The sequence below is a fragment of the Pongo pygmaeus genome, chromosome 8 (genome assembly GCF_028885625.2).
Source record: "Pongo pygmaeus isolate AG05252 chromosome 8, NHGRI_mPonPyg2-v2.0_pri, whole genome shotgun sequence".
NCBI classification, from domain to species: domain Eukaryota; kingdom Metazoa; phylum Chordata; class Mammalia; order Primates; family Hominidae; genus Pongo; species Pongo pygmaeus.
In genome coordinates this window covers 131,280,595-131,303,914 of record NC_072381.2, presented here as the reverse complement: position 1 = coordinate 131,303,914, position 23,320 = coordinate 131,280,595, and the positions used below count along the sequence as shown (strand labels likewise).

The 23,320-nt window shown below is 40.5% G+C and overlaps 2 protein-coding genes and 1 pseudogene across 10 annotated transcripts in view; 2 read left to right on the top strand and 1 right to left on the bottom strand.

Annotated features, from left to right (window-relative positions):
- Positions 1-413, bottom strand: part of FANK1 (fibronectin type III and ankyrin repeat domains 1) — a 128,758-nt gene extending 128,345 nt beyond the window's left edge. For 5 of the 7 annotated variants that reach the window (XM_054436490.1, XM_063670395.1, XM_054436491.1 and 2 more), the window contains exon 1: positions 279-413. In XM_054436490.1, the coding sequence (XP_054292465.1) occupies positions 279-291 (13 nt within the window). In that variant the 5' untranslated portion in view covers positions 292-413. The remainder of the gene's footprint in view (positions 1-278) is intronic. The other 2 variants (XM_054436489.2, XM_063670396.1) reach the window with 2 other exon arrangements.
- Positions 1-23,320, top strand: part of DHX32 (DEAH-box helicase 32 (putative)) — a 67,773-nt gene that overhangs the window by 6,114 nt on the left and 38,339 nt on the right. Inside the window, exons 1-2 of one of the 3 annotated variants that reach the window (XM_063670394.1) lie at positions 57-663; positions 15,735-16,263. In XM_063670394.1, the coding sequence (XP_063526464.1) occupies positions 15,982-16,263 (282 nt within the window). In that variant the 5' untranslated portion in view covers positions 57-663; positions 15,735-15,981. Of the gene's footprint in view, positions 1-56; positions 717-15,734; positions 16,264-23,320 lie in introns of those variants that run through there. The other 2 variants (XM_054436487.2, XM_054436488.2) reach the window with 2 other exon arrangements.
- LOC129007043 (U2 spliceosomal RNA) lies at positions 6,189-6,325 on the top strand (annotated as a pseudogene).

The window sequence follows — 23,320 nt, the reverse complement described above, 5'->3', positions numbered from 1 at the left end:
GCCCTCCCCCACCCATACCTCGGGGCTCTTCCGTCGCTCCCGGCCCCCAGCGCGGACTCTCGGGCGCCGGCGGCCCAACCTTACAGACTTGGCAGGATGTAGCCCCCTTCTCCCTTCTCCCCTCTCCAAGAGAGAAAAGCGCGAGGAGACGCAAACCGTATTTCCGTGTCCGAGCGTTGAAACCTGCGGAGTCGCGCGCGGGGCGCCCACACTCGTTCCCGGGGAGCCCCAGCCCGGTCGCCCGCCCCGGCCCCAGCTCCAGCCCGGGCCTCCCTTACTCTGGGGCTCCATGGTCGGCTGCTCCCCGGCCTCCGCGGGCGAACCCCCGGGCTCCTAACGCCTCTCAGCCAGGGCCGGCGTCGCTACGGTTGCCCTGACAACTCGGAGGCGGAGTGGGCAGAACCAGAGGGACGGCGAGCGGGAGGTACCAAAAGCCGCAGGAAGTGAGGGAGCGCGTGAGGACCCGCGCGTCGCCGGGGACACTGAGCGAGGGTAGCGGCCAGGTCACCGGCTGAGGACACTGCCCCTGAAGCCCGGTCAGGCGGTCGCGCCCTCTCTGGCGGCCCCCGCGGCCCCGCAGGACCTGTGCCCCGACGTCGCCGACCCGCGGCCCCCGCCGTCGCCGACCCGCGGCGTCCGTCGGGCGAGTGGGCCTGCCCGCGGGTAAGGCGCCAGCCCTGGGCCGCCCTCTCGGGACTCGGGAGCCGCCGCTGCAGGTAACAGCGGGGCCCCGGCGGCGGAAGGGGTCGGGGGTCGGCGCAGGGGCGGGCGCGCCCAGAGCCGGGTGGGCGGCCCCGGCGCACCTGTTGTAGCCGCCTGGGGGGTCCCCTGCCCGCAGTTGGCCGTGGACGTTCCCCGCCCCGACTCCGAAACTCCGAGGGCGGCCTCCGCGCCTCCTGCTCCGGGAGCCGCGCCTCAGCGGGAGGACGGAGCCCTGCGGGCAGCCCTTGCACCAGGGGTTCCCTCCGAGCCCGGGCATGGGCCGGGCCTGGGGCGGTCCCTGGAGCCCCACTGACGGGAAGCGTGGAGCAATGCGAGCCGCCGCCGTCGTCGCTGTCGTCCCCAGTGAGCCGGGCGCGTCTCCTGAATCGCGAGAGCCAGGAGCACGGCTTTGCCCCGTCATCCCCGTGTCCCATTTCAGGCAGGGGGCCCGGGTTGGATCGTTCCCGCTGGCTTCGTTTTTTGTGTGTTGATTTGTTTCAGTCCTTCGCGTTTCCGGTTGAGTTACGGAATCTGCCCACACGTTTTGTGGCCAAACTTTGTAGGGCTGTGAAACAATGTAACATTATCCCACACAATAGTCTTTCATACTGGTTTTAAAACAGTGATTCAGGGTTTGCTTTAAGGAAGCTTTGAGGGTCACAAGGGATTATTATCTGGTAGGTTGTAAAAATTCAAACAACCGGGAGTATCATAGGTTCTGGAACGCCGGAAGGAGGAAAGAAAAATGGAGAGGAGAGAAAAAGGATAAGCAAGAAAGTGCAGGGGCCTTAAGGGTGTGGGGGGCTGCAGGACTGATTTGGTACTCAGGTCTGGAGATTGTGGCCTCTCTATTAATTCCAACCGCTGCTCCAGACAGTACTTGAGGGAAATGGAAGGAAGAGCCGTTTTGGGGGTCATGCAAGTGATTACTAATCTTGTCAGTAGAAAGATTTCCACTCCATGGATGACAAGGACACTAAGGAGAATTACTTTCCTCTTAGAAAGGGAATCATTCAGAGGTTAATTGAACTTGAGAAGCATATATTCTGTGATGGAAACTGACATTTATTATATTCTTCCAAATTAGGTTTTCCCCCTCTCAGACTATATGGGGACTTTTTCAGATTAATTGTCAAAACATGACGGTTTATGTGTGGATATTGACAAGCAGCGTGATATATACAGAACACATAATTCTTAAGCTGAAGTATTAAGGTAATAAATTAAGGGTGGAAAGTAAATACTTCATGGAACCTTAACTCCCTGTTCCTGAAATTTAGAGACAGGGGCTTCATTTTTAGACAGAAAGTATCTAAAGATCAGCAGTACTTCTGTATCCAGTGGTTCTCAAGTTCTAGTTTACGTATCATTAGCAAAATCACAAAGCGGTCTTTTCATTCAAGATACAAATAGAGTGATTAGTATATCATAATCAAAAGTGACAAGATAGTGATTTAAAAAACACCTGGCATTTATTGACAAAAGAAAAGGTAGGATTAAGTCTGCTCAAACAGTAAAGGATTAGCATTAGTATTTTTTAAAAAAGAAGAAACAACAGTGCAGGTCTCTATGCTAAAGTAATAAGGACTGAAGAAGTTTTAAGTTTGGAAAAAATGGGGATATGTATTGGTGAAACACTTTGTAATCATATAGAATGATTATTTTATCAGCAGCTGTGAAGTTGACTTTGAGGAAATTTTGAATTGAAATACTTTAGGTGACAAGTAAAGGCAACTGTGAAAAGCAACATTTGATTTTCGGGGACAGGGTACCTGTGGAAGAAGACTGGTTAGGAGTGAAAGTGAGGCGTAAAGGCACTGAAATGTCTGAGGCAGGGACAATATTCAGTTTCTCTTCCTGTATCACCTAGTGCAATGTACTTGTTAAATGTTTGTTGAATGAGTGAGAAGGGCTTTAGAGAAATTGCTTTGGATATAGGGATACACTTTACTATTGGAGAAAACACCCGAGATCAGAAAGTTGCTAATGAGATAGGGGTGGGGGATGAATGGTAAAGACACTGATTGTACCTTTTTGGAGTTTTCTACCATTGTGTTTTATTTCTTTTCACCGGCATGTTCAGTATGTTATTACTGGTCAAATAAAAAGGAATAAAGTTCTATATATATATTTTTTAAGTCTCCAAGCTCATTACTAGATAGAATAGTTACATTATTGTTTACTTTGCTGATGTTTAACTAAATGTAGCAAACTGAAGCATTATGATTCGGGAATAACAAAGTAACAATGAAGAGACAGATGTAGTCTTTTTCTTATTTAAATCTCTTGACTACCTCAGAATTCAAAGTAAAAATAACTTTAGTGGGAGGTTAACATTATTTAATGCAAATAGATTGATAAAAAATGTAGCAAATGAACATGTTATTAATAGTTCTGTCTTCTAGCCTTACTGTAGTAAGTTGAAGGAAGTTTTCATTTTTGTTTTTGTTGGTTTTAAGGTTTTTTGTTGGTTTTTGTTTTCTTTACCAGAGTTGAGGGTACTTTTTTCTCTATCTGATACTTTCTGAAACTCTTAAGGAGTTCAGTCAAAGGTGGAAAACAATCAAATTTCTATTTTTGGTGTTTTCCTCTTTGTTCTCCATACTTGTCATGGTCTACATTCAATTTGTTGCACTCACACGGAATGTCTGTCTCTCAGCCCTTTACTCGTCCACAGTCTAAAGGAGACTGGCCGGGCGCAGTGGCTCACGCCTGTAATCCCAGCACTTTGGGAGGCCGAGGCGGGCAGATCACGAGGTCAGGAGATCGAGACCATCCTGGCTAACACCCGTCTCTACTAAAAATACAAAAAATTAGCCGGGCATGGTGGCGGGCGCCTGTAGTCCCAGCTACTCAGGAGGCTGAGGCAGGAGAATAGCGTGAACCCGGGAGGCAGAGGTTGCAGTGAGCTGTGATTGGGCCACTGTACTCCAACCTGGGTGACAGAGCAAGACTCAGTCTCAAAAAAAAAGTTAAATAAATAAAGAGGACTGCAGGACCATGCTGCCCCAGTTTCTGGAAAGTCTTTCAGGATTAGGCTAATGCCCACTAAATGCACTTCTCTCTCCTCCTGGGGGTGCTACACAGTTTAGCATTTAGCTCTGTAGGATGCTTTCTTATAGAATTTTATCTCATATGTATGGATCTTGTACCTCTGGCTAGATTAAATATTTTTGGAGCTAAGTGCATGACTTAGGCTTCTTCTGTGTTGCTTTTAGCACACAGTGGGCTTCATTGTGCACCTGGTAATTTAAGTAGGGTAATAATAGAGAGGTCAAACCTTTAGTTAGGGGTCATTGCATTAATTTCTAGCTTTGCCCCTTTGGAAAACAGAAGCTATTATTTTGTCATTGATAACTTGGGATAATAAAACCTGCAATGGTTGTCTCATAGTCTAGTTGTGAGAATCAAGATAAATGTGATTATAGATATGAATGAAAATATCTTGTATGTCGTAATGAACTTTTTTAATATAAAGGGCTGTTATTGACTTAGGCATAGAGCAGACATTGATTCTGCATTCACAATGTGTTAGGTACTTCCTGGGCTCTGAAATTGCATGTCATAAAGGGTGAACAGGAAATGACCAGGTGGTTCCGAAGCAGAACAGCCTGGGCTGAGGCACGAAGGCCGGGACAACAACTAAGCTGTGGTTTATTGTGGCTGAACTGGAGAATACTTCTTCATGTGTATTAGCAGAAAATGGGAGGAAGTAAGGCCAGAAAGGCAAATGTGGGCTAAATCAGAAGGAACCTAAGGACCATGAGTTTATTTTCCTTAAAGGTAATAAGGAGGATTTGGGTCAGTGACTGGATCAGTTTTGCATTTGAAAAGGATCCCTGGCAACACTCAAGTGACAGATTGGTAGAGAGCCTAAATGAGAGACAAAAAAATTGGAGATGTTGCTGAAGCTCAGTGAAGAAGTGAAGAGCTAACTAGGAGAGCGATGGTGGGAAGAAGGAGGAGGGGCCGCTTAAAAAAGGGAGAACTGGCAGGTCTTGGTGATACAGGAGATGAGGAGGGAGAAGCCAGGGATGACAGTGGGGTGATAGAGTGGATTGTGCTGCTATTCATTGAACTCTAAAGAAGAAAAAAAAATTTTTGAGGAGTTTAAGAAGTGGGGTAGATGTGTTCAGTTTGAGATGCCTGTCATATACGTTGGAAGGTCCCATAAGTAGTAGTAGTTGGACATGTGGGTCCGGAACTAAAGGAAAAAGTCTGAGATGAAGATAGAAATTTGGATTAAGCATTTAGTGATTGAAGTTAAAATGTGATGATTTTCTCCAGGGATATTATGTGGAATAAGAGGGTAAAGGGTAGAGCCCTGAAGTATGCACGTCTTACGTTGTGGGGAGGGGCTGATGGTGGAAGAACCCGCGGAGACTAAAGACCAGTGGTCAGAAAAGGGAGCTGAAAATCTGGGAGGATTAATGGAAGAGTGCCTACTCCTGAGGAGTTCATGCATTGGCATTCCCCGAAATGATTATATTTTCCTCTAGCCACCGCAGAACACACAACACAGTTCGTCTATTATTGTTTTATTAAAGTTAATGGAAAATGACTACCCATTACTTTGTTAACAATGGAAATCCTGATATTTATGTTTTAAAATATTTTTTAAAACATTTTTAAACAAATTTTTTAGATACAGAGTCTTGCTCTGTTGCCTAGGCTGGTCTGGAACTCCTGGGCTTCTCCCACCTCAGCCTTCCAAAGTGCTGGGATTCCAGGCGTGAGCCACTGTGCCTGTGGCTATTTATGGGTTTTTTGTCTACATTTGGGACAACAAATCAAGTAAAATGTAACTTTAGAAGTTGATTATGTTTATGCCTCAAGCAAATACTTAAAAAAAAAAAGAGAGAGAGATGGATAAAAGTTCGTTTTGTGTATGTCTCAGGTAAAATACGTTACCTTGGGGAGACCAGCAGTAACCTGTTCTTTAAATCTCAGCTTTTATTGAATCTCACACAAAATTTTTCTCAGATATGTCACTAGACTAAAATAAGCCACATTGGTATTTTTGCATACTTTATTAACTCTGCTTCTACTCAGAGTAAATTAGTTTTTGGAATACAATGCAGTCAAAAAATCATCAAAATAATATCACAAAGCACTGAGTGGTCCAGTCATTTGAACTTCTGACAATACCTTTGACTTAGAAACTTATTTTTGGGAACTGGTATATTAATACTATACATAAACATTGATTGAGCTCGGGGGGACTTTCTGTATATACGTTAAAAAATATGTTTTTTTAATAGAGACAGGGTCTCACTGTGTTGCCCAGGCTAGTCTCAAACTCCTGGGCTCAAATTATCCTCCCCACTTGGCCTCCCAAAAGGATGGGATTACAGGCATGAGCCACTGCCTCAAGCCTAAAATTTTTTTAAGTACCATTAGAATGTAAGGATTCTTTTTAAAAAATTTGATTGTGCAAAGTTGGTTATTCAAACAATATGCAATACAATATTCAATACTGTATATTCATCACTTCTCGGCCTTTTGGCTAAGATCAACTGTAGTATCTGTTGTTATTAATATAATATTGTATATTCAACCAATTGTCAATACAAGGTTGGTTGTATCTGATATGAACCAACATTGAGTTAAAAATGGACCTTTTTTATTTTTAAAAAGCTAATTAACTAGATTTGCTTACTTAAAATCAAAGCAATCAACTCATTACAAGTCTAGAAATAAGGATTTTAAAATAAATTTTGAATTTTGACCTTATCTTTTCCCAGAAAGACTTTAAATTGATACTGGAAACCAAATAGCATATATTTTTGGGAGATTTGAGGCTATTAAAGGCAAACAAAGAAGTGACCTTCTAAAAGTCCCAGTAATGATTAGGTCCGTTGTTTCAATTAAAGCATACCATGCTTGAGAGATAAAGTGTATTAAATATTTGACTGTAACTTTGTGTTAGAAATATGTTTTTCAAATCTATAAAAAAGATTTACATATCTATCTGTACCATGTTTTTAAGTTTTATGGTATTTCTTCCAGACCTCTCTTCCTGACATCTCCGTTAGTGTCAAGTATTTCTTCAACCCCCAGTGATGCAACGTGAACCTATTTTTAAAAATGTAGTCTGGAAGCAATATGTAACATAGTCAGGAAGCAGTATGGATATATGGTTAAGCATATACACTATACACTTAACTGGGGTTAAGCAGAGATCATACTGCCTGACTTTAAGCACCTGCTCTACCACAGATGATCTTCTAGAAGCTGTATAAATTAAACCTCTGAAGGTTTACATTTCCTCATTTGAAAAATGGAAATTATAAAGTAAACCCTCATGGGGTCCTTAAGAGTTTAAATGAAATAAACCATATAAAGTGCTTAAGTGCTGGACATACCATCTGTTGTACAATAATCACTCTATAAATGCTAATTGGTAAAATTATCATCATTGTTATTATTAGTCCAACTATAGTAGTAGCATGGAACCAGGCTTCTCAAAGTATGGCCTGCAGATCAGGGCCAGTGCAGACTTACTGATTTACAGTGAGATCCGGAGCTTGTGCCAGAATGTAAATAGGCGATGTCACTAAACATACTGATTAGTGTTCAGCTGACTTTTTAAAAATAGCAAGACCTCTTCAGTGTAGGAAGTAGTGAGTTGATTTACATTCTGGTGCAAGCTCTTTACCTTGCCACAAACCAGCACCAGAGTTGACATGGAGTATTGGACCAATGATTCTGCTCTCCAAAAAATAGTAGCCCTTTATTTTGAAGACATTATTATTCACTCATAATACCTCATTAACTTTCTTTTTTTCTAAACATTGTAATAATAGATTATAAGTATGTTGTTTATGAGTTCAGCAGATATTTATTGATCACATAGTTTGTGCACAGCCCTATATCTTATTTTGCAGGAGTTGCAAAGCTGGCTCAGAAATTAATCTTGCCTTTAGGAGGTCTACCATAAACCCACAAGAGGAAATAAGTGAAAATCTAAATAAATGTGTTGAATATATGCAGTGAGTGTTTGCAATAGTGTTATAGCTTGGTTCCAAAGATTTCAGTATAGACAGATGTTTCCTTTTGCTGAGCTGCTACCACAATGGGACAGAATTAATTCATTATTTTTTTGGAAATGGAGTCTTACTCTGGTGCCCAGGTTGGAGTGCCGTGGCGCACTTCAGCTCACTGCAACCTCCACCTCCCAGATTCAAGCAATTCTCCCACCTCAACCTCCTGAGTAGCTGAGATTACAGGCACCACGCCCAGCTAATTTTTGTATTTTTAGTAGAGACGGGGTTTCGCTATGTTGGCCAGGCAGATCTTGAACTCCTGACCTCAAGTGATCCACCCGCCTTGGCCTGCCAAAGATCTGGGATTACAGGCGTGAGTCACCACACCTGGCCAGGACAGAATTAATACCTTTTACTTTTCCAGCATTATGCTATCACAATAAAGTTCAGAGTTTGCTTTATTAAGATAGTGTTTGCATCCTCTAGGAGATTCAGAAACCTGCAGTACTAGGGAAATCTGAGTTTTAGATAACAAAATTATAACTTTTAAAGATTAGTATTGTAGAAGATTTATCCTTAAGTGTTTTTTAAATTACTGATATACTATTTCATCCTTCATGCAAACATATGAATTATAAATGATTGTTCCATAGAATATGAAGAGACATTAAATAAATATTAAAATGTTTATAAAGTTTTGATTAAAATGAGCACAAATTCTTCTCAAAAAAAATCATTGCCAGCCTGGGCAACATAGGGAGACACTGTCTCTACAAAAATAAAAAAATAAAAATTAGCCAGGCATGATGGTATGTTCCTATAGTCCCACTACTCGAGAGACTGAGGCAGGATGATCAATTGAGCCCAGAAGTTGGAGGCTGCAGTGGGCTGAGATCGCACCACCGCACTCCAGCCGGGGCGACGGACTAAGACCCTGTCTTTAAAAAAAAAAAAAAAAAATGCATTGCTCAAACAGATAATGTTGAAACAAATTTTGGAGTAATATAAACATAATAATTTAAAAAGGCAAGGCATGTATATTTTACATATAAATATGTATATTATATAGTATAGGGTTTACAAACTGAGTTAGATCATGAGACAGATTTATTTTTGCAGACTAATTTACTAGTGAGTGGGCTTAGGGAAAAAAGGAAAATAATGCAAAATGTTCAAGTCAAGAAATGTTATTTGATTTTTAATATTTCTTAGAATGTTTTGCATGGAAGTGGATGTATTGGTTTCTCTTATTGCCATGCTTGGTGCACCTGCTCATAATCACTTTTGTTGTACCTTTTGCCATAAACTGTTACCTAATCTCACTAATGACTTTAAGAAAATTAAAGGTGGGTGTTAGAAAAATTATAGGTAATATTAAAGAATATAAGGTAGGCATGATGGTGTGTACCTGTAGTTCCAGCTACCTGGAAAGCTAAGGCAGGAGGATCACTTGAGCGCAGGAGTTGAATACAGCCTGGGCAACATAGACTCTGTCCCTATTTCTAAAATTTTTTAAAAATACACACACAAACACATATAATGTAAAATAAAGAAAAGAAAGTAACCTGATATTTAAGAGGAGAATTATAAGGAAAAACAGAAAGAGTAAAAACTGAAATTTGGATCAAGAAATGACTAGGTAAGTTACACCCATGACACTTTAATCACAACCTTTTTACCATAGCAGATCAGGTATTTTGCGATCTGGCCCCTGTCTCATCTTTGAACTCATCTTGTACCAGGTCTTTCTTTCTTTTAGGTAATTGTCTGTAAGGTTGAGTCTACATATCATAGACAAAGAATTTCTATTTCCACACCCCACCCTCAGCCTCACCTAACCAGACCTGCCTGTTCAAACTGTGTCCCTACCAGGTTCACATTGCAGACACATAGTAGGCACTCAAGAATTGGTTGAATAGGTAAATGGAAAACCCAAATATGGAGGCATTGAGGATGACAAAACTTGAGGACACAGAAGACCTATTAGATTATGAATGATATCGATGATAAAATACAATCAGATGTTGCTCTTAGAAGCATATGATCCCTAAAGGATAGAAAATGACTCATTCATTCTTTACTCAGCCCATAATTATTAATTAGTCACGCACTATATTTGGATTTAGGAGTGGAAATTACCAGTGAAGAATGTATAGCTCCAATAACAGTGTAAGTAAAGAGACAGAAAGACATGGGGAAAAGATAATCACTAGTACAAACGGTTCAAGAGTCCCCTCATACTTGATGTTGCCTCCTCAGCATCTGCAGTTTACAAGCGGTCCCACAAAGATCAATGATCTGCTAGAGCAAGCGTGATACATGCCATTGTCTGAATCTCAGTGCAGCTTTGTACTTTTCAACATGATAACTCTTCTGAATTGATCAAGAAGAGAGCAGCTTTAATAAATGTTGAAAAGGAGTTAATTTGGGGTTTGGATTTATGATTCAAGGGACGACCAGGAGCCTCTACAAATATTCCAGTTTGTGGGTTTGTAAGTCTTAAAGAATTCTAAGAATAGCAAGAGTCTATCATATATCATAAACAGAAGGGAACAAAAAAGTCACATAAATCCAGAAACATAGTGAATTCCTGACAGAAGTGTTTAAACTCTATGCAGCAGTAGTAAACTACCTTGAACTTAGCTAAGAGTGAAATAATGAAGGATGTAAAACTATGCAAGATAGACTGCAGTGGAGACACTAAGCCCCTGCTTCATAGAGCTCACATTCCAGTGGAGGGCACCAACAGAAAACAAAGAGGGAAAATATATACATTATGTTAGGTGGTGGTCTTAAGGAGAAAAAATGAAGCAGTTAAAGTGGTTAGGAAGTGGTTTTCGGGAGTGTGGGAGAGCGGTAAAAGTTTAGATAGAGTGGCCAGGGAAGCCTTTACTGAGCTGCCATTTGGTAACGACCTTTATGCAGCAAGGAAGCTAGCCATTTGGATATCTGAGGGAGGAACATTTCAGACATAAAGAAGGGTGAGCACCAAGTCCCAGAGGCAGGCATCTGCCATGGTGTTTGAGGAATAGCAGGGGAGCCATCTGGCTAGGGAAGACTGAAGTAGAGCTGTTGCAAATGAGGGCGGAGAGGCGATGGGTCCAGATCATACAGTGATTATTGGTCCTCTTAAGGATTTTGGTTTTTCCTCAGAGTAAGATGAGATGGGAAGTATTGGAGACTATTGAGCAGAGGAGACATGAGCTGACTTTAATAGGATGACTCTGACTGCAGGCTTGAGACCTCACTGTAAGGGGCTAAGGGTAGAAGAAGGCCTGTTAGGAGGCTATTGCAGTAATCCAAGTGAGAGGGGATAGTGGCTCAGACCAAGTGTTCACAGTAGATATTATGAGGCACTTGATATTTTTTGAAGACAGAACTGACATGATTGAATATATTAGTTTTCTATTGCTTCTATAAGAAATTACCATAAATTGAGTGGTAATTTATTATCTTACAGCTTCATAGATCAGAAGTCGGTTGTCAGTCTCACTGGACTACAATCAAGGTGCCAGCAGGACTGTGTTCCTTTCTGGAAATTCTAGGAGATAATCTGTTTCCTTGCCTTTTCTAGCTCCTAGAGGTCACTCACATCATTCTTTGGCCATGGCCCCTTCCTCCACCTTCAAAGCCTGCAACATTGCTTTTCTCCAACCTTCTTCCATAGTCATATTTTCCTCTGACTGTGACTAGGAGGGTCCTCTGATCTTAAGACTCATGTAATTAGATTGGGCTCACCAGGATAGTCCAGGATAATCTTCCAATCTCAAGGTTATTAATTTAATCACATCTGTAGAGTCCCTTTTGCCATGCGAAGTACATATTCATAGGTTCCAGGGATTCCTACATGCACATCTTTGGAGGCCATTCTACATACTACATCAGTCGAAGGACCAGATGTGGGATTTAAGATAGAGAAAAATCAAGGGTAACTTCAAATATTTTGATCTGAGCAATTGGAAGGAAGGAATTAACTGAGATTGGGGGACCAGATTTGTGGCTTTGGGGTACATGTTGGGAGCTCAATTGCAAGCGTGTAAAGTCTGTTAAATATCCTATTAAATATCCAAGTGGGAGATGATGCATAGGTAGTTGAATACATGACACTAAAGTTTAGATCAATGGATCCTAAGGACAGATACACCCATACATCCACGTATGGATGGCACTAAAGCCATGAGATGAGATGAGACCACTCAGGCCCTATTAAAGAGAGAAAGGGGAAGAGACGTCCAGGAACTAAGCATTGGGAACTTCCAGATATCTACCAAGTGCTAAAATTGTATATTTGGGAATTTGATACGTGAAAAGTATGCAGTAATATTGGCTTGAGTACAGAAAAAAAAAAAACACAAAAGAGGAGCACTGAATGGTGAAACGTAAAAGTTACTCAGGACAAATTAATGCTTTTGCTTCACTTAATGCCTTATAAACTTTGTCTTTCCATTTCTGTGAACTGTATTTCTAGAATTACTGGACCAGAGCCAAACACATAAATGACTAAGACATAGCTTCATCTTCTGTCAACTTCTAATTCTACCTTGTTAAGGTTGTCTGTTAATTAGATATGTATTATTTTCATGGATGCATGTTTAAGAGATGTAATAGATTCATTTCAAATGGCTGTCGTTGACAAAGTATACCGTCTACAATATACATGTATGATAGCTTTGAAAGGAGCAAATGTCAGTCTTTCAGATTTAAATTTCTTGGAGTGGAATGTAGTTTATACTTAGAACAGTTATTAAACTTTGTCTTGAGTGACATCTAACCTACCATATTGTTTGTTTCTCTTTCTTTAGACCGGTACTGTTAAATTTGCCAAAGGCCAAGACATAGATCTTTGGTACATATTTAATTACCTCTAGGAAAAAACATTTACATGGCTTACACCATTTGCAAGATGAATAAGGAGAGGTATATGAATGTTATTGGAGTCAGTGGGCCCAAAACTCAGCCTCTAGTTGGGTCTCAGCCACTCCACCCTCCAAATTTGGAATCCAAACCATATAGCAGCAAAAAGTCCTTCTGAGTAGTCGAAATAGATGTTCCAGAGTCTATAAATGTCATAGCTTTGCGCCTCAGACTCATTGGATTCAATGGTAGCGTCCTTTGTGGACTCAAGCTTTACAAATATGTCTGTCAAACAAGCTTGTCTGGCTTCTAATGCACCGGTTAGGAGAGCAGGTTAGAAAGGCAGAGAAGAGCCTCACAAGGTAAGGGGCCACACCACACTGCGGCATGGGTTCTGAGTTCACAGAGAAGAGCAGGGCTCCAGGAGAGCAGTCTGGTCTTTGGCCTCTGTAGATTTCAGAGACATCTGAGGACATCATTCTGTTTTGGTAACTGATGTAATGGTGACCTTGAGTCATGATGAAAAAGTTAAATTGTGAGTATAGTTTATTTAAGAAGGCAGAAGTTTGGTTATCTATTTCTGCAAGTCAAACCACCCTGGAACTTAGTAGCTTACAAAAACAGTGACCATTTGTTATCTCATGATACTTTGGGTTGTATGGGCTACTGTGGGTGCTGCTTCTGCTCAGTTGGCTGGGGTTGCAGTCATCTGGAGGCTCGACTGGGCTGGTGCATCTTAGGCAGCTTGTTCACGTGGTTGGAGGTTTGTGCTGCTGTGGACTGGAAGTTCAGCTTTGGTCTCTTCCCGGTGGCTTGGGCTTGGGTACCTCACAGAATGACAGCTGGTTCCAAAGAGGAGTGTTTCAAGCATGGGAATATCTTGGAAGTGATTCAGTATCACTTAACTGCATTCTTTTGGTACAGTGAGTCACAGGTCCAGCTCAGATTCAAGGGAAGAGGAAACAGACTCTACTTCTCCATTTGGAACAGTGGCACGTAATCTGTGGCCATCTTTAATTCCACCATAACAGAGAGTTGTTAAGGCTAATGTGTGTGGATACATTGCACAATGTGTGATGAAGGGGCCAGGTAAGTCTCAGGTCTTTAGAAAGAAGACTATTGAGAAAACTTGATTATTTCCTCAGGGTTCAAAGTGATCAATGCTTTATAAGTAAGAATTTACTGTAATTATAAGATTATTACACTCTTAGGGAGTATTATAAATAAGAGAAACATTTCTATTTGGTAAAAATAATAGCTGTTCTTTTTTTTAAGTTAAGAAATACTACCTAAGGCAATCATTGGTTATAATATTTAATAGCAATTTAATTTACATGTAGGCTGAGAACCCTTGGAAGGGATTCTAATCAGAACAAAAGAAAAATAGAATATAAAATTAAATTTTAACTTCTCTTAAGAGTGGAATTTTCTGATTCTTGGATACCTTCCCAGAGTTAGCTTGTGCAATGATCTCAAACTACCATGTTTCCTGGAGCTACTCTGTGGGTCTACTCTCACCTTATAGAGGCAGTGAAGAGTTCTGAAGTGAATCCATATTACAACATTTCTGTTATGCCTTTGTAATTCCATTTTAATTTTGAAACACTGGCTTTTAGATGAATTTTTAAGAACTTTACTTGGGAAGAGCTATAAAGTTCTTCTCCCCCTCTGGTTACTTATCTCTAAACTAGCTTATTCTGTGAATTTTAAAACTTTCTATCCTGCTCTTGCTGCGGTCTTCAAAATATCCTTTATGTGTATATCTGGTGCCTAGTTTACTCATCTAATAAGCCGTTAGAAGACACTCAGCAAATGTTTTTTGAGTGATTGACTGTTGCCCTGAAGCCTGTCTTGACCAATGGAGAGAGAGCTTTTCTTATCACTTACTAATTAGGAACTAGCCGTTGAGCACACTGGCTCCAACAATCTAAAGCAATAATTAAGGTAAATCAGGTGATCTGGAAAGAGCAGTAACTTACAAAATATCATAAACTGTATTTTATTATTCTTTTTAACTTGAGTTTTCTTTTTCATTTTTATCTGGTTAATGTGAAAAGGGGCTTATTTCCAGCAACACTAATGGAATTTTTCTTTTTAATCACTAATAATTGGAAGGGGAAAGACCCTTCACCTGACATGCGGGGACTGAGTTATTGGTATACATCTTGCTCTTTCTTGGGTGATTTCTCTTCTTCATTTAAATTAAAAGTTGTCCTTAATGGCCTCTTGGAGCTGACATGTTGGGCTCAAGACCCAGGAATCTCAAGAAATATGCTAGAGATTTCTGCTTTAATTAAACAAAAGACCTTATTAATAAAAGCCAGCCAGCTGGGCACGGTGGCTCACATTTGGAATCCCAGCACTTTGGGAGGCCAAGGAGGACAGACCACTTGAGCCCAGGAGTTTGAAACTAGCCTGGGCAACAAGGCAAAACTCCGTCTCTACAAAAAAATACAGAAATTAGCTGGACATAGTGGTGTACACCTGCAGTCCCAGCTACTCAGGAGGCTGAGGCAGAGGGAAAACAGCCTGGGAGGTTGAGGCTGCAGTGAGCCATGATCACACCACTGCATCCAGCCTGGGTGACAGAGTGAGACCCTGTCTTCATTATATATATATAAAATAAAAGCCAACCATAACTACATATGGAAGGAAATAATAAATTCATTCCCTCACTTGGCTTTCTAAACTGACATAAGCAAAAGGCAAATGAAAAGTTTTAAAACTGTTTTTCATTAAAGTAAAGGATTTCTTAATAATAGACTTTCCTGTAGCCTGTGTTAGAGGAACACTCACCAGGCCATCACAGTTCTTTCCTTTTATAGGGTCCAGCTCCTCTTTTGACATGGGATTAGGTGACCACGTGATTGATTAGCCTCACAATCACAATCCTGTCCCTCCTGTTGCTTTCCATTCATAGTTGATCAAGACGCAGAGCCTGAGATAGAGGTCAGGCAGAGAGCACGAGGCCCAGTGCAGAATCATTTTCTGAACCAGGCAGGAAATACTGGAACCGACCAAACTTTGAACACCAGCCTAAATTATTCCTGTTCTTTTAAGCAGGCAGCAGAAATGACAGAAACCTGTTAACGGAAAAAAAAAAATGCTTTTCATTTGAACGCCTGTGCATTTTCTTTTTAACTTGTATGTGTTCCTAATTTTCCTTACTCTTTTTGTTTGTTTGTTTCTTAGTGTGGTTTATTGACAATCATTTACGATGCCGAAGAGTGCCGTAGTGAGCCAGCACACTGAGTAACACAGCAACGGAGAACAGATGCAGGTTTGAGGAATTTAACTTGCTAAAACTTTGAACTGAAGTCTTAGAGATTGGAACATATGGGTTTGTATAAATAGGCTTTTAAGCCCTGTTTGCAATGGGTTACTGATAGGAGAAACTTGCTTGCGGAATGTCAGCTGCGTGAGCTCACTGTCAGACAAGATGGAAGAAGAAGGGCTGGAGTGTCCAAACTCTTCCTCTGAAAAACGCTATTTTCCTGAATCCCTGGATTCCAGCGATGGGGATGAGGAAGCGGTTTTGGCCTGTGAGGATTTGGAACTTAACCCCTTTGATGGATTGCCATATTCATCACGTTATTATAAACTTCTGAAAGAAAGAGAAGATCTTCCTATATGGAAAGAAAAATACTCCTTTATGGAGAACCTGCTTCAAAATCAAATCGTGATTGTTTCAGGAGATGCTAAATGTGGTAAGAGCTCTCAGGTGAGTAACCACTACAAAAAGTAATTTGCTGTATGTGTTGATTTTTCAATTACTATTTAATGACATGTCACAGCCTAGTGTTCTAATAATAGTGTCTAAAACAAAAAACAACATTATTCAGATAAAATCATTAAATCACTTACCTAATTTTATTAATTTTACTAATACTGGCTGAAAAGTTAATAATATCTATGTAGAAATTAATTGTGTTTAGGGTACCACTGAATTGTCTATAGAGTAGTATTAAAATTACTCAAATGATCCAATGTGTATATGATATTTTAAAAGATGTGATGCGTGTTATTTCCTCAGCATGGGTATGGGGATTAACTGCTCTGTTTCAGTGCCCAGTGGTCTGAGAATCCAGATATGTGGATGTGCTTGCTGGTGAAGCTCGCTGAGCTACTAAAATCAAAAGCACAAGGAAATTCTGATTTTCCTGACTATAAGAAATAACTGTGCAACTAAATATGATCCAGGCCTGGGGCCACACACTTTGGGGTCAAAGATGGGGGAAAGAATTAGGATCATTAAGAGATAAACCTAGGGATATTAAAGTATTAAAGAGTTGGAGCAGGCGCAGTTGCTCACATCTGGAATCCCAGCACTTTGGGAGACCAAGGTGGGCAGATCATTTGAGCCCAAGAGTTCGAGACCAGCCTGGGCAACATGGCAAAATGCCATCTCTACAAAGAAGTAGCTGGGCATGGTGCCACATGCCTGCCGTCCCAGCTACTTGGGAGGCTGAGGTGAGAGAATCATCTGAACCTGGAAAGTTGAGGCTGCAGTGAGCTGTGATCATGCCACTGCATTCCAGCCTGGGCGATGTGAGTGAGACCTTATCTCAGAAAAAAAAAAAAAAAAAACAAAGAGTTTATTTGAGCAAAGAATGACTCATGAATTACGCAGCACTCAGAACCATTGGAGGTTAGTGAGCCCCATTCTAGCAGCAAGGGCAGTGAGCTTTTATAGGCTGAACATGAAAGACAAAAGACATTTAAATTGGTTAGAGTGGAAAGTTCCTAGTTAGGGAATAGTTGGCAGTTTCTGATTGGTAAAGTCTAGTATGGTTTTACTGTTTACATTGGACTTTAGTTTGCTTATGTGGGACCTTCTAGAGCTCTGGCATTGCCTCAGCCTAATGGCCTCTCAATTAAAGTTTGTTCGTTTGTTTAACTGGATAGTGGGCCAGGTGCAGTGGTTCACACCTATAATCCCGTCACTTTGGGAGGCTGAGGCAGGAGGATGGCTTGAGTCCGGCAGTTTGAGACCAGCCTGGGCAACATGGCAAGATCCCATCTTTATAAAATATAAAAAAATTAGCTGAGCCTGGTGGTTCGTGCCTGTGGTCCCAGCTACCCAAGAGGCTGAGGCAGAAGGATCACTTGAACCCATTAGGTCAAGGCTGCAGTGAGCTATGTTCATGCCACTGTACATCAGCCTGTGCAACAGAGCAAGACCCTGTTGCAAAAAAAAAAACAAGAAAAGGCTGGGCACAGTGGCTCATGCCTGTAATCTTTGCACTTTGGGAGGCCAAGATGGGCATATCACGAAGTCAGGAGTTCGAGACCAGCCTGTCCAATATGGTGAAACCCTGACTCTACTAAAAAATACAAAAATTAGCTGGGCATGGTGGTGCACACCTGTAGTCCCAGCTACTTGGAAGGCTGAGGCAGGAGAATCACTTGAACCTGGGAGGTGGAGGTTGCAGTGAGCTGAGATTGTGCCACTGCACTCCAGCCTGGGTGACAGAGTAAGACTCCGTCTCAAAAAAACAAAAACAAAAACAAAAAAAACACCAAGAAAAACAGGGTAGTATAGACAAGGAAAAAATAATTTTCTCTGTCCTTCGTAACTTATCTGAGGCTCCCTGTAACAAAAGACAAATTAACAGAAGAAAAACAGAAGTGTATTAATGTGTATGCTTGATGTATACACAGGAAAAACCCCAGAGAAATGAGCAAGTCTCTAGAGTAGATCTCAAAGAAAGCATTTAAATTTTGGGCTTAAATACCATCATTCTCTGAAACAAAGTAAAAAAGGTTGTGGAGAACAACCCTGTTAAGATGAGATGGCCAGGAAAAGCACCCTAAATGAAGGTGAAGTTTGTTATGAAGATGTAAGTCGATGTCTTCTCGACTTAGTCATCTCCTCCTGGTGCAGAGAGGGAGATGCCCTTATAAGTAGAGATTTCTTGTATAGGCACAAATTTATCTTTAAAAAGGTAACTTTTCAGAGCTATTCCTCTGTCTACACTTTCTCAAAATGTGCAAAGGAGGCATATTTTGGGGTCACATATTTTGGTCTCCTTCAGTCATATTCTGGGGAGGTATGTCCTGAGCCCCAACATTAGATAGTTAATAAATACTTATTATTCAGTTTGTTGTTGTATTTGAACTTCAAGTTTTGGTTCAAGTGAGATCCATATTTTACTCTTAAGTTTTAAAGCAAGCAACCAGTATTTTTATCATGAAATTCATTTCTAGATTCTCGTGATATAAGAATTAGAATAGACCATATAGTGTGAATAATAAGAAGTCCCGTTTCTCATAGAGAAGTTACGAATAGATCTAGTAGAATAGACTATGGTCTAATAGAATAGAATTAGAAACTGATGGAACCCCTTCATTTTTCAGATGAATAAACTGTGGCCCAGAAGGATTTGATAATTTGTCTATCTAATGTCAGTAGCTTTCTGAATTTGAGTTAAAATAGTATTTTCTACTATAAATTGTTGCTTTCAAGTTGTTTATTATCTTTAGAGTTTACCTATTTTATTATCACTATTATTTTTTGAGACAGAGAGGCTCGTTCTGTCACCCAGGCTGGGATGCAGTGGGGCAGTCTTGGCTCACTACAACCTCCATCTCCCGGTTCAAGCAATTCTTGTGCCTCAGCCTCTTGAGTAGCTGGGATTACAGGCATGCGCCATCATGCTCGGCTAATTTTTGTATTTTTAGTAAAGTCAGGGTTTCACCATTTTGGCCAGGCTGGTCTCGAACTCCTGGGCTCAAGCGATCCTCCCACCTTGGCCTCCCAAAGTGCTGGGATTACAAACATGAGCCACTGTACCTGGCCTAAAGTTAACTTACTTTAAAGGTAATTTGAAAAGAGGAGGGCTGGTTTACAGCTGCCAGTATCAAGGGTTTATTATGATTTGTTCTTTGTTACGCTGTTATTGTTATAACAAACGATTTCAGTTCGTTACAAGAAGCTAACGAGAACTGAATGAGTATAATTTTCCTAGTTTCTGTGGACAAATAACATTGAAAAAATGTGTTTTTATTTTACAATAATTTCAAACTTACAAAAAGTTGCAAAAATAGTACAAAGATTTTCCATATGTTGTTCACCCAGATTCCCCAAATGTAAGATTTTACCATATAAACTTTATCTTTCCCTCCCTGCCCCCTCCATACATTCATACACATTTTTATTCTGAACCATTTAGGAGTAAGTTGAGGACATGATGCCCTTTGCCTCCAAATACTTAACAGAGTATTTACTGAAAAACAGTGTGTAGCCATAACATAATTATCAAAATCTGGAAAGTAATATTGATATCTAATTATTATCTGATTTCTAGACATTCACATTTAATCAGTTTCCCATTGATAGCCTTTATAATCACTGAAAAAAATTGTTTTTCTGGTCCAAAATCCAATCTAAAATCACATTGTATTTTATTGTCATTTTTTCATCTGAAACAACTCCCCAGTCTCTCCTTGTCCTTTATGACTTTGATATTTTTGAAGAGCACAGGTTATATATTCTGCAGAACGTCCCTCAGTTTGAACATGTCTGATGTTTCCTTAGGGTTAGGTTCAGGCTCTGCATTTGTGGCAAGAAGATCACACAAGTGCTGTGTATCCTTCTCAGTGCCTCATATCAGGAGGCACAAGATGTCAGTTTTGCCCATGCTGGTGATGTTAAATCTGATCCGTTGGTAAGGTGGTGTCTGCCTGGTTCTTTATTGAAAAGTTAACAATTTCTCTCCAATCATTTAATAGATACATATTTTGAGAGTATGTAAATGTTTCTCATTATACATTTGTAACCACCCAATGGGTTCATCTTGTTTGTTGTCCAGATAGAGCCAATTTATCAAGACAAGGGAATTGAAATAGGGAATGAATTTAATACACATAAAGCTGGATAAACAGCAGACAGGAGTTGTACTATTACTCCAATCAGCCTCTTTGTCAATTTGGAGGCTAGAGTTTTTCAAGGATAGTTTGGTGGGCAGGGGGCTAGGGAATGGGTACTGCTGATTGGCTGAGGATGCAATCACAGAGGTGTGGAAAACAGTCCTCATGTGCTGAGTCCACTTCTGGGTAGGGACAACAGAGGAGTTACTGGTCTATCCAGTTATAGGGCCATCCAGTTGTCAGAAATGCAGAAACCTGAAAAGACATCTCAGAAGGCCAATCTTAGGTTCTATAATAGTGATGTTATTTACAGGGAGGTTACAAATCTTGTGACCTCTGGAATAATGACTGGTAATCATTTAACTACACCTACATCTTGGCAGAATTCAGGCCCCTCTCATCCTCCTAACCTGGTGTCCTTTCATTAGTTTTACAAAGGCAGTTTCATTTTGCTATCATCGTTTAAACTATAAACTATCTCCAAAAGTTAGTTTGGCCCACTTCAGGAATGGCTAAGGGCAGTTTGGGGGTGAAAGGCAAGATGGAGTTGGTCAGGTCAGATCTCCTTCATCATCATAATTTTCTCACTGTTACAATTTCTGCGAAGGCAGTTTCACATTCATCCACTAGTGTTAGCACTTTTGGTGATTCTTACCTTTGAATTATTACATTAGTAGTAACCAAAGATGATTGTTCTAATTCTGACATGCCTTCTACACATTATTTAGAATTTTTCTGTAAGTCTGAGCTTTCTCTCCTTCATCATTTGTTTACGTCAGTGTGGACTCGTAAATTCTTATTTTATCCTATGGGTTATAATGTATTACTAAGCTTACTTACTTTGTTGTTCAAATTGCCCCCAGTGTAGCTTCTCTGTCCTTTTGACATTTCCCCATTATTTTTGAGCACTTCTTTGCTTTCTGGCTCAGTAAGATGTTCCAGGTTCATCTAGTACATTCCCCATGCCAGTGTAGGAAACCATTTTTTTTTTCTCCAGGAGTCCTGGTTCCGTTTAGTGGTGAACTGTGTTTTGAAACCAAGATCTGGACACTAAGTACCCATTGCCATTGTTTTATCATTGCTATTTTTTTTTTGAGACAGTGTTTCATTCTGTCACCCAGGCTGGAGTGCAATGGCATGATCACGGCTTACTGCAATCTTGACATCCTGGGCTCAAGTGATCCTCCCACCTCAGCCTTTAGAGTAGCTGGGACTACAGGTGTGTGCCACTACACTCAACTAATTTCTTTCTTTTTTGTAGAGACGGGGTTTTGTCATGTTGCCCAGGTTGGTCTCAGACTCCTGGGCTCAAGCAATCTGCCTGTCTTGGCCTCCCAAAGTGCTGGGATTATAGGCATGAGCCACTTCACCTGGCCTATCATTGCTTTTAGGCCATCTCAGTGGACACAACAAGGAAATAAATGTATGTGAGTGCAATATACACACATCTCATTTTATCCATCTATCTGTGGCTCTATTTGTCTCTCTAGCTCTGTTTCTCTGTCTTTCTCTATTTTTATGTATTTCTATTTTCTTACTTCTCATATTTTTTATCTCTCTTTCTATATCTTAAAAACCATGAGTTTGTACTGATGCCTCTGATTCCAGTTTAGCACTACAGGGTTTATTCTAGCCTTCCCAGTTTTCATATCCATAACTTCTCTATGAGAAACAGGACTTCATGTTATTCACACTATCTTTACCTGTTCTCAGATTGAACAAGTAAAGATACTTGAAAGAACAATTCATTCTTTCTTTCTTTCTTTTTTTTTTTTTTTTTTGAGACGAAGTCTTGCTCTGTCGCCCAGGCTGGAGTGCAGTGGCGGGATCTCGGCTCACTGCAAGCTCCGCCTCTCGGGTTCACGCCATTCTCCTGCCTCAGCCTCCCGAGTAGCTGGGACTACAGGCGCCTGCCACTGCGCCCAGCTAATTTTTTGTGTTTTTAGTAGAGACGGGGTTTCACCGTGGTCTCGATCTCCTGACCTCGTGATCCGCCCGCCTCTGCCTCCCAAAGTGCTGGGATTACAGGCATGAGCCACTGCGCCCGGCCTGAAAGAACAATTGATATTGTAGTTTCAGAATTGCTAATCCACACTGCAGTTTAAAAATTTTTTTAATCTACTTGTTGAGTTTTCTTTTAGAATTTATCATCTTCAAGAGCAAGAATTATTATGTATTATATGTCATATTAATCCCTAGCAATGGTTTCTCTTGTCATTTTTAATTTCTCAATTATTTCAGTGAATTATGCTTATTTTCTGTTAATTGGGACGACATGTATCGTCAAAGTGAGAAAAATCAAAATAGTACTCAAATAAGAAAATGGATCTATCCTAAACTAATTTAGATAGTGGGAGCATTGGTTGTTTTCTTCTGGAAACAACTTGGTTTTTGTTGTTGTTGTTGTTGTAAGAGTTTGCGAGACTATTTTCTTGTGCCTTAGAGTTTTAAACCTTTCAAGAAAAAAGTCTTTCTTCAGAGCCAAGCTTTACAAAGGTCCTGAAGATTTCACTTGTCTTTGGTGCAGAAACAGAGGACAATTTCCCAAATGTTATAGAATCTTTTCTTATTACATTTTTTGCAGACAGGTTATGAAAGATCCTGAAAGAGAGAGAAACATCTCTAGAAGTGTCTATTTTGCTTGTTTCTCCTTCTCTAGTTTTTGTCCTGCAATTTCCCATGAATGGATGGGTCAGTGAGGTGAATAAGCATGATATTAAAAAGAATTAACTTAGATTCTGAGAAACTGTATGACTTAGAACATCTGTACTTTTATTGACTGAGTAAACTTGTTCACCATTTTCTGCTGGTAGGTTCTACCTGTATTCACTCACAACCAAGATATATGTGAACTGTGTTATCCAGGGATGTGTGACATTTGATTCAGAAGGGACCTCACTCCTCAGTAA